Consider the following 12,535-nt stretch of genomic DNA (forward strand, 5'->3'; position numbering starts at 1 on the left):
TAAATCAACGGAATACCTCTCGCAGCGAACATCTACTCACCTGAACTCCATCCTCCACTCATTCATTCGGGCAAATTCATATATGACCGTCAGTTTCACATGTTTTGAGAACGTTAATTAATTTGGATCTCATTGAATTTATACTTTCATTAGCACGTTTGATGACACAGTGAAGTGATACTGAATGCTGATTGGCTTGAGTTGGTCTCACTGATAATTATTGGTTATATATGCGGCAACAGGCAAATGTCACGACGTTGCGTCATTTGAATATTCATTTTGATTGGTGTATGATGAGCAACAGGGATTCATATTTATATAATAATATTATTATTAATCAAAAATACAGTAGAAACAGCAATATTGTGAAATAATATTACAATTTAAAATAACTGTTTTGTATTGAAATATATTTTAAAAGTAATTTCTTCCTAAAATAGAAATCTTCTATAACTTTATAGGCCTAAATGTCTTTACACTTTTGATCAATCTATCTATCTATCTATCTATCTATCTATCTATCTATCTATCTATCTATCTATCTATCTATCTATCTATCTATCTATCTATCTATCTATCTATCTATCTATCTATCTATCTATCTATCTATCTATCTTTCAGACATTAACAGTAACTGTGGCACTAAAGCATGTTGTATATTAGATGATATGGCATTTTCATGTGACATGCCCATAAGTAACTCCTAAAACATTCATGTTGAGTGACTCCATGTACTTTGGGTTTTATCATAAACTTGCTGCAGTTTTTGTGCCAATTTCATTATTGTCAGTTTTCTCATGTCACACTGAGTGAATGTACCCGCTCAAAAACAGTGAGATGATCTTAAAAATCTACAGGAAATCAATTACAATAATCAACTTGCATTATCTTCCCAGGCATATTAATGTGCATTTCTCTGATGCCGACAATGCAACAACAGGAGGTTAAATTGAAATTAATACAGAAACAAGTCACATGTACAGCAAAGTTTTTCTGGTTTATTATCAGCAATTCATCAGACACATATAAACAACCTGTAGGAAAAGAAGAAAGCAATATTTTCACAGAGTAACCTGGATCGCCCCATCGAAGATCAGTAACAATAGACTCTCTCTCTCTCTCTCTCTCTCTCACACACACACACACACACACATACTCCCTCTACACACACCCACACACATATTCTCAGACACACTTCGAGAGGTTTGTACTAAACACTTTGTGTAGTAAAAAAAGAAATGAACAAATGTATATATAATAAAGAAATCATTATTAAATAAAAGATCATTCATGTATTTACAAATTAACAAAACAAGTAATATTAACATAGGTAAACATTCCTTTCACCCGTCGTATCTGAAAGCAAATTTAATGATATGCCTTAAGAGATCAATAGCGCCCATAGTTCATTCACTGTAGATATGGTTTTTGAAAAACTGGCTCTAACCTACTTATTTGTGCTTTTCTACCCAATTTGTTTAGATGGTCGGTGACAGTGATGACCATTTCAGTCATATCTGAATCCACATAACATCTAATTCTGTTGGTGTGCGATAACCTAGCCTATATGCAGGTTCATGGCATGGTGGCAAATATAACTTATATAAGTACAAAAAAAAGAAAAAGAAAAGAAAAGGCATTTTTTTCTATACTTTTCCTTTGAAAACTGAACATTACAAAACACTCCTTACACAGCTCTCTGGAATACTGGATTCTGGTCAATCATCATTGCGATGCTGTGTATCAGGCTGGCACTACTGTCCTGTCAAACGCAACTGGCGCCATCTTGCGTCTCATTTAACCAATGTGTTGAAGCTAATATTCATCTTGTGACTGGTCTCTATATTGTAGCTGACTTTTTTTCCTTTTTTTTTTTTCTTGGCAGAAGCTTTATGATGATACGGAGCCCCTTAATGGTGATGGAAAATATATAAGATATGGAAGGAAAAAAATATATTTAAATGCCTTTGCATTCCCGCCAAAAAGTTTGTGTTTTCCTCCCATCTCATATTTTGATGATTTACAGGTCAAATCATAAAATGTAATTTAATTTAAACTTAAATCTATGTGTGATATTTATTTGGCAAGTAACTGTGTAATAATCGGGATAGTGTACAGTCAACCGGTCATTATCACCAGTATTATTAATATTATAGTATGTATTCATATTTTGCTTTTAATTTTAGTTTGTCCGTTTTCATTTTAGCTGCTGCCATTTTGCAATGATTGTTTTGTACAATGTAATGGATTATAAGATAACGAACAGATACGATTTTAAAACAGTTTCATCTCAAATTAATATATCTTATCCCCATTATTATTTATGTGGCGGAATGTTGTTTAATAAGTGGTATGACTGTACCGTATCCATCTAGTTTGAACTTGCCGCTTGCTAGCAACTGCTTTCTTTTCGGAAGCTTTGCGTTTGAAGACCTAATAAAGTATTTAACCCAAGGCAATATAAAACTCAAGGCAATATATCCGTGTACTTATGTGGCAAGTAGCCGTATAATAAGCAGGATAATGTACATCCAGCCGGAAAACCCCTTCAGGCTGATGCAAGACCTGATCACCCTGTCAGGGTTTATTCTGAGATAACAACCGGCTGGATGTACATTATCCCTTACATAATAACCAGCTGTACATCATCCCTTATCTAATGTGCCAGCACAAAACACAGTATTTTTGGATTATTACTTATTGAGCTGAGTTTTTTTTCAACCTCAAATCAAACGAAATGTTGTCCAAACTGATCAGAGCATTGTTTTTTCCAAATCTAGCTGATATGAAATTGCATGTCGTTATTGTGTTAGGTAGCCATGGTATATAAACTGCGAACAGAATAGGTTCACACAGACACAGTAGAATCAGTAAATCAAAGCGCTCGAATTATGAACACGGAGCCCTTGGAATCAGAGAAGACTGAAAGACACGAAAAACTTCACCGACCCGGATCTCTAAGGTGAAAAGAACCACTGAATCACACACGAGTCAATCAGGCAAAGAAAGCGAACGCATGGCTGGTTGCGACTGTACATACAACAGGACGGGGTTTGTGGAGTCCACAAAAAAATCTTTTCAACTGCCCCGTTTTCACAAACAAGAGGAAACCAGTAAACAAGTATGTATAAACAAACATCGGTGAGTTCCATTAGAAGGAAAAAGGGCTACTTTTGTTCTCTCTCGCTCTTTTTTTTTTGTCGTCTAGCACAAGACTGTACATCATCTTGTTTTGCGAGAGGCAGTTTTCTATGGCAATGCTATAAGTAATGTTCATGCTGCACTAATATAGTGCAAAATGGAGCCTGAATACAGAAAGGGGGAAAGGCAGGCCAGAGTTTCTATAGGGGGCGCTAGTGAGCTGCAGTCTTTTACCCTTCTGATTGACGCAGAGGAGGGTCCGGCAGAACGTTTCAGCGCTCAAAATGCTTCTAAATTGGGTATTTTGGTTCTCCGAACATGACACGTCCCAACAGCCACTGACACATTGCGAGTTTACTAAACAGGAGACAGGCGTATTTTTGTGCTTCTCAGCAAAAAAAAAAAAAAAAATCCCAATTTAATAAGGGTCCTGCAACTTTCCTCCCGAAAGACAAGTCTATGTTACAGAAAGATGTCAATGGCAGAGAGGTGAAGGCAGACTTCCTGAAGAAGATTTTTGAAGAGTTTGTGAAGGCTCTTGTGAAATAAAGTAAAAAAACTCAAACGTAAAAAAAAGGAGGGGGGAGAAACATTATATAAAGATGGATCGAGTCTCTCTCTGAGGTTCCATTAGCGGTCTTATAAAAAGCAGTCGGTGAGCTTGCGCGAGTCTCCTTGTTTGAGGCTTGTACCGATGGCCGACTGTGGAAAGAGGCGAGTATCTGTAGTGCGGAGAGAACACGGTTAGGCTACATGTCAGCGTCGCCGTCGTAAGCCAGAGTCAGAGGCTTGAGTCTGTTGTTCATCTGTCTTCTCTGGGGCTTCTTTGGCTTTTTGCTGTGGAAAAACAAAATTGCTGTTAATACAAAGCAATATCATTTTTGCTTCACAGATGCAAAAAGATAGCAAGATTGGTTACCTGCACATATTTAATAAACTTTGAAGAGATCTGACCTTCTAGAACATCTTACACTGTATGGCTCTGCTTTAAATCTGTGACCTTTATATCTATTGCATCTGTTTATTGAAGTGTTTTATCACTTTGCATCACTGAAATGCCTTGCGTTTGTGTTTTTTGGGGTATTCTGTGTTGTTAGATGTCCATGCAATGCTGCTGGTTGCCATGCTTTAGTAAAATATCTTTTTTATTTATTTTTATCATGCAGTAGATGAACTTACTGTAGCGTATACCACTATAGCATTGCACAATGCACCAATGTTATTTTATGATTTATTGAGATAATATTATAATGTTAATTCATATTTAAAATGATTTTGTTCATTTCCATTATTAAGGTTTAGAAATGTTGTTGTGCGTTTTCATCATTTTATTAGGTTTTTAATTTGTTTGTTTTTGTTTTGTTTTTAGTACATCAGGTTAAACTAAATGAAAATGAGAAATGTTTCATTGCCAACTAGCTATATATATACAGTATATATCTCAGCTAGTTGCCAATGAAACATTTATAAATATTATATTTTTAATGTTTACAGAAAAAACGGTCATATTTTGAAATCTTATTACAATTTAAAATAATTGTTTTCTATTTAAAGATTCTAATAAATTTATTTTTATTCTAATAAATCATTTTGGAACCTGTGATACTTTTTTCAGGATTCACTGATGAATAAAATGTTAAACAGCATTTATTCAAAATATTAATATTTACTAACAATATAAATATTTACTATCACTTTTGATCAATTTAGCACATCAAAAGTTTAGCTGAATCAAAATTATTAATTTCTTTCAAAAAAAATAAATAAATGTTTTAACGTTAGTATATATTGTTACGAAATATTTCTATTTTAAATAAATGGCGTTCTTTTTTTTTTTTTATCAAAGGATCCTGAAAAAAATATCACAGGTTAGAAAAAAAAGTATTAAGCAGCACATCTGTTTTCAATATTGATAATAAATCTGCATATTAGAATAATTTCTGAAGGATCATGTGACACTGAAGCCTGGAGTAATGATGCTGAAAATTCAGCTTTGCATCACATAAATAAATTATATTAAAGTATATTCAAATAGAAAACCATTATTTTAAATTGTAATCATATTTCACAATATAAGTTTTTTAGTTTTTTTGCTTTTTTTTCTGTTTTTTTTTATCAAATAAATGCAGGCTTGATGAACATAAGAGACTTCTTTTAAAAACATAAAAAATAGTAATGTCTCTAAACTTTTGACTACCTGTTAACTGACATAATATATTTTATATTATGTAATGAAAATGTTAATAAAATAACCCAGCTCTGCACATTTAAGTGTGCAATGCATTATTTTGCAGCTTTTAAATATTCAACTAGAGATATTTCTGCGAAGACATGAAGATAGATGCCTAAAAAAGCTTAGCTTTGATTATTAATTATTAGTAGTAGTAATTAGCTGCCATGCTAACTTTTACAGGAAGCATATGCTTTAGCGATGGAAGGAACAGGGAAGTAGCCAGCAGCACATTCCAGCCCGCTAAACTCTACAAACCAAACTTACCTTAGCGAGTACTATGACACAGAGATAGGGACACATGTCAACACAACATCTTCTAAACCTCAGTGTCACCAATTTAGCTTAAACGTCATTAAGAACAACTTTTCTGTAAATAGGTTAAACTATCAACATTAATAGGTGAACTTCAATAAACATATCAGTGTTTTGCATCATTTAATCATAAAAAAAATAATGTGTGAGAAAATGATGAATGAATGAGTGTTCAATGATGATGATGATGGTGATGATGATGATGATGGCTATGTCAGACCTGACCATCAGGGGGCAGTGTGGGCATAAAATCTGGCTAAAATATTGGCCAAATGGCCAAGTTCTTTATATATATTAGTCATCTTTAGATTTGTATGGATCCACTGCAAAACATACTATTCTTAATGAGTATTTGTGTCCTATTTTCCCAGTTACAACATCTAACAGTGCACTACGGAGTGATTTAACAAACTAAATTAAATATATAATACAATTATTAAACATGTCATGGAATGCTGGAATGTATTTGTTTTATATTTTTCATTTTATTTAAATATTTTTCATTTTTACAGAAAATGCATCTCACGCCTCTTAATTTAAGCTTACATTTCCTTTGTATTTTATTTGTATGTATGTATTGCAACATTCCATGACAAATTAAGTAATCTCATTACATATTTATTTCATTTAGTCTTGTAAATCACACCATACAGATTTTTATAGAGAATGTGTCTTTCATCTCTTCTGCACCAGCAGGTTATTTCCACTTATTTGAAGTATAAACAACTTAAAAACAATAGTTTCTTCTCAGATTTATATCGTTTTTATTATTATTATTATTATTATTTATTTATTTATTTTAAGTAAAGTAGTGTACTATATAAAGCTACATGATTGATCTACATTCTGTTTCTAACGGTTGATCTACCAGCTCACCTCCTCCAAACAGCTCGATATGATTGGTCAGAAAGGCACATGTGACAGTGAGAAGGCATAGGTGATGGACATGATTGGCCACTGGGCAAGGCCATGAGTGATGAGGCTGAGCTGAGAGCTCTAGTGGAACTGAGTCTCAATGTGCTGACAGTCAGGACAGGTATATTCCAGCTCTTGGCCGTTGGGTCCGACCCAAACCACAGAGGAAAGGGAAGGGTCCGGGCTCGGACGAGAGCGCCGGACCAGCATGCAAAAACTGATAGATATGAAGGGGTTGAGGAGACAAATGAAGAAGTGAGAAAAATGGAAAAAGAATGACAATTGAAAAAAAAGAAGCTTTTTTAAATCAGTATTTTTGTCTCGTTTTCAGTTAAAACTTAAGCATATAGTTGACTTATATAAAATATATTTTGATTTAAGTTTCTTACCCCATGGGTGATGATTTTTCTTGTCTACAGCATACATTTAACAAGATTTAGTGAGGTTTATGCTTACAAAACAGGAAAAATAATAATAATATTTTATAATATATTCCCTGAAAGTAAAGTTTTATTATTAAAGTTTTATCTAGGATGTTTTAGTGGAAAACAAGACACAAATATTGATTAGGAAAATGATTTTTGCAGTGCAGGGCAAAGTAACTTAGATGTAACTAAAGATGAATAGAATAAAGCAGATGATTTATGAAAGGAACAAAATGTCTAGTTTGTTGTTATATCGAATGTTCTTACCAGGCTAAATAAGTCATGGAGACAATGAACACCAGCAGTACAAAAGCTCCAGCTGCCACACCATACACCCAGGTCTTCAGTTTGCCATCTGTGCAGATACACACACACACACACACACACACACACACACACACACACACACACACATCAACACAATGATACAGCTGCATCTCAGCTGCTTATAACCAAGACAACAGACAAAACTAGTCAGAGCCATTCTATTCTACATGCTGGGAACACCCCTTCCTTTTTTGGACCTTCAGATGTTATTGTGGCCTCAAAAATGATTTGGACACTTAAGATACACTTAAAGAGGACATATTATTATGTTTGAATGTTCAAAAAAACACCTTATTTAAAAAAAAGAAAAGTTTTACATTGTTGCAGCACCTCTTTTCTCAGTCTGTCAGTAACGCTCTGTTTAGTTCCTGTCTCTATGAAGCCCCTCCTTCTGAAAAGCACAATGTGCTCTGATTGGTCAGCTGGACCAGTGTGTTGTGATTGGTCAACAGCTTCGAGTGTGTTTCGAAAATGTCACGCCTCTTAACATAACCGCCAGTTTCAACACACTACTAACGCAACTCAAACAAGCCTCAGCCCTTTTTTTTATTTTTTTTTTCGTATGCCTTGGCTGGGAATTATCTAAAATTAGGAATATTGTGAAGTGTTTGTTTCCGGAAGAAAACTAAAGACTACAATGGAGGCGTTTCAGGGAGTTCAGAAACAGTGCACACTGCTTAGAGAATAATTCCCTTTGGAGTGACTTTGTGCTTTGTAACTTTGCAGACCTTTTTCATGCTCAAACAGCAACATTACGCACTAAATAAAGCTCAAAATGTAAAAAAAGAATCTGAATTTCATTGCATACATGCCAAAATACCAAACCAAGTGGCATATGCAAACAAATCATGCATACTTTTTCAATTAACCTTAAATCTATGGGCCACAAGGTGTAGTTCGTATGAATATATTCTGTTAAATTTGAAGACAAGAAACTTTCTAAGCCCTAAAAATCTGCTTACAAATGATGTGCTATTGTATATGCTGCAAAGGCAATTGTGATGTCCAAATACTTTTTGTGGTCACTGTATGTTTTTAAAACGTATTTAGCAAAGCAAACAGCCTTCCTACACACATACAGGGTTAAAGGATTACAGATAGTTAGCAGCAGTTAGTGTGAAAATATCAGTCTTTGCACCCATTCAGAGCTTTGTTCTCCACAAACTCACCAGGTCCGAAGGGCTGCAGGAACCAGGTGCGTCCCGCGCGACCGGGCAGGTTGGCGGTGGGCTGAGTGGGGCTGAGTGCTCTGATCGTCTTCACGTCAGCTTTACTGTCTCCTGCGGTGGGGATCTCAAGCACTGGTATGACCGTACACTGGTCCAACACTCCATCAGACGTCATCACCTCAGTGTAACCCTCCTCACAGCCACAGACACCGGCCTGCAGGGGGAGACATCGCACCAGTTACACACGTGGATCTGTTTACATCAGACAAGCTGCATGCACTATAAAACAATGGAAAACAAACATTGTTCAAAAGTCTTGGGTCAGTAAGATTTTTTAAAGACAATATTTTTATCCAGCAAAGACGCATTAAATTGATCAAACGTGACAGTGAACACATTCATTAAAAAATCTATTAAAAAAAATGCTGTTCTTTTCAATGTGCTATTCATCAAAGAATCCTGAAAAAAATCAAGGTTTCCACAAAAATATTAAGCAGCACAACTGATTTCAACACTGATAATAATAATAATAAGTGTTTCTTGAGCACCAAAATCAGCATATTAAAATGATTTCTGAAGGATCATGTGACACTGAAGTCTGGAGTAATGATGCTGAAAATTCAACTTTGCCATCATTGAAATAAATTAAAATGAAAAAAAAGATATATTCAAATAGAAAACAGTGAGTTTAAATTATAAAAATGTTTCACAATATTACTGTTTTTACTGTATTTCTAATCAAATAAATGCAGCCTTGGTCAGCATCATACCAAACACAAACAGTTGTGAATGTCTATAAATCAACCAGTACTACTTTTTCCTAAAATAGTCATCAGGTCTGAAACAATGCACGGCTCTTATATGTTTTTATACAACGGTTTGTGGATACAGAGCATTATTTTGTTATTGTTGTAGAATCTTTTTTGTATTAGGTACTACAACAACAAAAAAAGACAAGACATTTCAATATGGATTCATCATTTATATCTAACTATATCAGTATTGGCCACTATTAGCATTTTTTGTTTATTGGATATAAGCAGCACAATATCAGTTTTTCGAACAGTAATATTTTATGCATGGTTTTAATGGCACTAAACAGTTTTGTCTTTTCACTTGTAAATTAAAATGTTTCAGCATCTACTTTTACCTGAAGCATGTAGTCATTACTAGGTTAGAATAAGATAAGCTGTGATGTGGACCAGACCTGATGCTGTCAGTTCAAAGAACAGCTATGTGAGACTAAATAAAATGGGACCAGTTAAAAACACTGACATCTTTCTATTTGTGGCATTCCCCCGGCCTCTAAACTGCCTCTAATTTAATTCCCCTTCCGTCTCCTGCGACCATCACTTAACTTCCTCTGTATTAGTGTCACGTTGTTCTTTCTTCCAGCTAACAGCTACTAAAAATATTTCTGCGGCATCTAGCTGTGATTTCAAAGATACTGTTCTTGTGCTATTTTAGTGCTTTCCTTGTTCTGAAAAACATCAGGACCGTGTGAATCCTGAAGGTTCTCCATGGCTACGAGTGAACGTTCGAGTGTGGGTGTTGACAAGATATGTCCCGGCACGTGTTCTTCCACTGACAAGCCATTTGGGTCTCCACGAGCATCATCGTTCTGCGGGCCTGAGTGCTTGACTGCAAATATATGTGGAGAAACCCCCAGGTTCCTGTGGTCTGCAGGGGGTCTCTTATTCCCACTGCAATCTTGGGAGGATAATCGCCCCACACGCAAACACAAGCCTTCAGATCGACGCGATCACGGAACGCAAGGCACAAGAGAGCAGGTCCAGATGTAGCAGAAGAATCTGATATAAATACAGTCAGATTCTACCCACAGTAGAGGGATTCACTTCACACCAGAAGACACGGTTTAGATACACTCACAATCATCGATTTCACACAACATGTAGTTCATATGCAATGGGGGTGAAAACAATCGCACGCTGGAGGAGAAATGTCGTAGCTCACAATGAATGTTTGCATCTAGGATTATCTTCAAAGGAATAAGTTGAATATAGAGTAGAGTGGGGTAAATTAAGCCATCCTGTTTCCAGGCAACTGTACATATTTTCTTGCTATTAGACTGATGCTGAATGACAAAATAAACAGAATGATACTAATGTAATGCGTCATTTGGGAGACAACTATAGGTTTACGTGAACAAGCCAGTGTTTGATTGGTTCTGTAGACTAGTTTTAGATTTTTTTTTTATTGCTATTAAGTAAGTTTAACTGTTTTGTAAATGATGTTTTGAAATTACAATATGACCTAGAAGAGTAGGACATTTTAAAGATATTAAAGAAAACAATTTAGAACGCTGCAAAAAAATACAATATCGAATACAGTACAATAATGAAATAAAAGTTAGCTCTATTCATTTTAATTGTATATATATCAGTTTAATTATATATACACAACATTATATATGTAAATGTGTGTGCGCAGACATACATACATATACATACACATATATATATATATATATATATATATATATATATACATACATACATACATGCATACACACACACTGTATACACACATATTTACGTATACACTGTATACACACACATATTTATATTTTTATTTTATTACAACTAATTTGTTCTATTAATTGTTCCAATTCTATTTATTAAATGTTCTGTTAATAATGTTTGGAAATTACAGTATGACCTAAAAGAGTAAAGACATTTTAACCAAATTAAATGAAAGAAAACTATTAAAAACGTTGCAAATGACATTATTAAAATAAAATATAATAAAATATTGAATTAAATATATATATATATATTTTTTTTAAAGGGATACTCCACAGAAAAATGAAAATTCTGTCATCATATACTCACCCTCATGTTGTTTCAAACCTGTATGAATTTCTTTCTTTTGCTGAACAGAAAGGAAGATATCTAGAAGAATGTCAGTAACCACAGTTTTAGAAACCATTGACTTCCATAGTAGGAAAAAAATATACTATGGAAGTCAATGGCATCTAAAACTGTCTGGTTACTGACATTCTTCTAGATATCTTCCTTTCTGTTCAGCAAAAGAAAGAAATTCATACAGGTTTGAAACAACATGAGGGTGAGTATATGATGACAGAATTTTCATTTTTCAGTGGAGTATCCCTTTAAGAAATTGCAACATCTTACCACGCTCTGCCCAACTGTATACGTCCATAAACACATCAATAATTTATTTAGAGGATTTTACAGTCAAATCAAAAGCATAAGCAAGCATAAAAACCTTCAAACACACCAATCACTCAGCCAACCAGAATAATATAAAGCTTTCAACTGATAGTGCCATATCTTCCCTAAGGTGTTTTATTCGGCCTGAACTGATCTCTACTGCAGTATAAGTGTGACTGATTTGAATACCGTCTGACATTGGTCACAGTGCTTGATAAAGCCCATGCAAACGGCTAACACTGTTATTTTTATCAGCAAAACACTGAACAGTAAACAGGGTTTGATAGTGTCCATCTAAAGTTATTAAGATGGTAGCTGTTGATAAAGCGGATGTCAAATCTTCCATTTACAACCGGTGCAGTTGCTTCTCACGTTTCATCATTTCCCATTATACATTCCAGGACTAACTCTCTTCTTGAGGAAGTCGAATCCTGCTGTATTGAATATCCATAAAGCCTGTTTGCAGTCTGCCAGCATCCCAGCATCCCACCTCAGGAGACATAAACATGATGCACACATACTAACCTCAGTGCAGATTGAGCGAGGTTTGTCGCAGGCTGGGTCACATGACCTGTCTGACACCGGCTCGCTAGTGAATGGGCATCCACCTGCAGGGAAAGAGTTCAAAGTGTTATATTGTTTAATGACATTGACACTCGCACACAAAGAAGCACATGCCCATTTTCAGCCAGTGTATTGTCCTGGAGGCAGGAGGCATCAAAGACTCTCCTTTCTGTTGCTCTCCCACATTCATCCTCTTTTTCTCTCTCTCTCTCTCTCTCTCTGGAAATGCAAAAAACAGCCAAGCACGCTTCACTC

The 12,535-nt window shown here is 35.1% G+C and overlaps 1 protein-coding gene across 1 annotated transcript in view; it reads right to left on the bottom strand.

The window, feature by feature from the left end:
• Window positions 1–978: 978 nt before the first annotated feature.
• The window catches only part of thsd7aa (thrombospondin, type I, domain containing 7Aa), a 129,227-nt gene continuing 117,670 nt past the window's right edge, over window positions 979–12,535 (bottom strand). The window contains exons 24-27 of the mRNA XM_082187013.1: window positions 12,242–12,324; window positions 8,523–8,736; window positions 7,294–7,381; window positions 979–3,978 (exon numbers count right to left, since the gene is read on the bottom strand). Coding sequence (XP_082043139.1) covers window positions 3,891–3,978; window positions 7,294–7,381; window positions 8,523–8,736; window positions 12,242–12,324 — 473 coding nt within the window. The 3' untranslated portion in view covers window positions 979–3,890. The remainder of the gene's footprint in view (window positions 3,979–7,293; window positions 7,382–8,522; window positions 8,737–12,241; window positions 12,325–12,535) is intronic.

This window comes from Leuciscus leuciscus (genome assembly GCF_965113295.1).
Source record: "Leuciscus leuciscus genome assembly, chromosome: 12".
NCBI classification, from domain to species: Eukaryota; Metazoa; Chordata; class Actinopteri; order Cypriniformes; family Leuciscidae; genus Leuciscus; species Leuciscus leuciscus.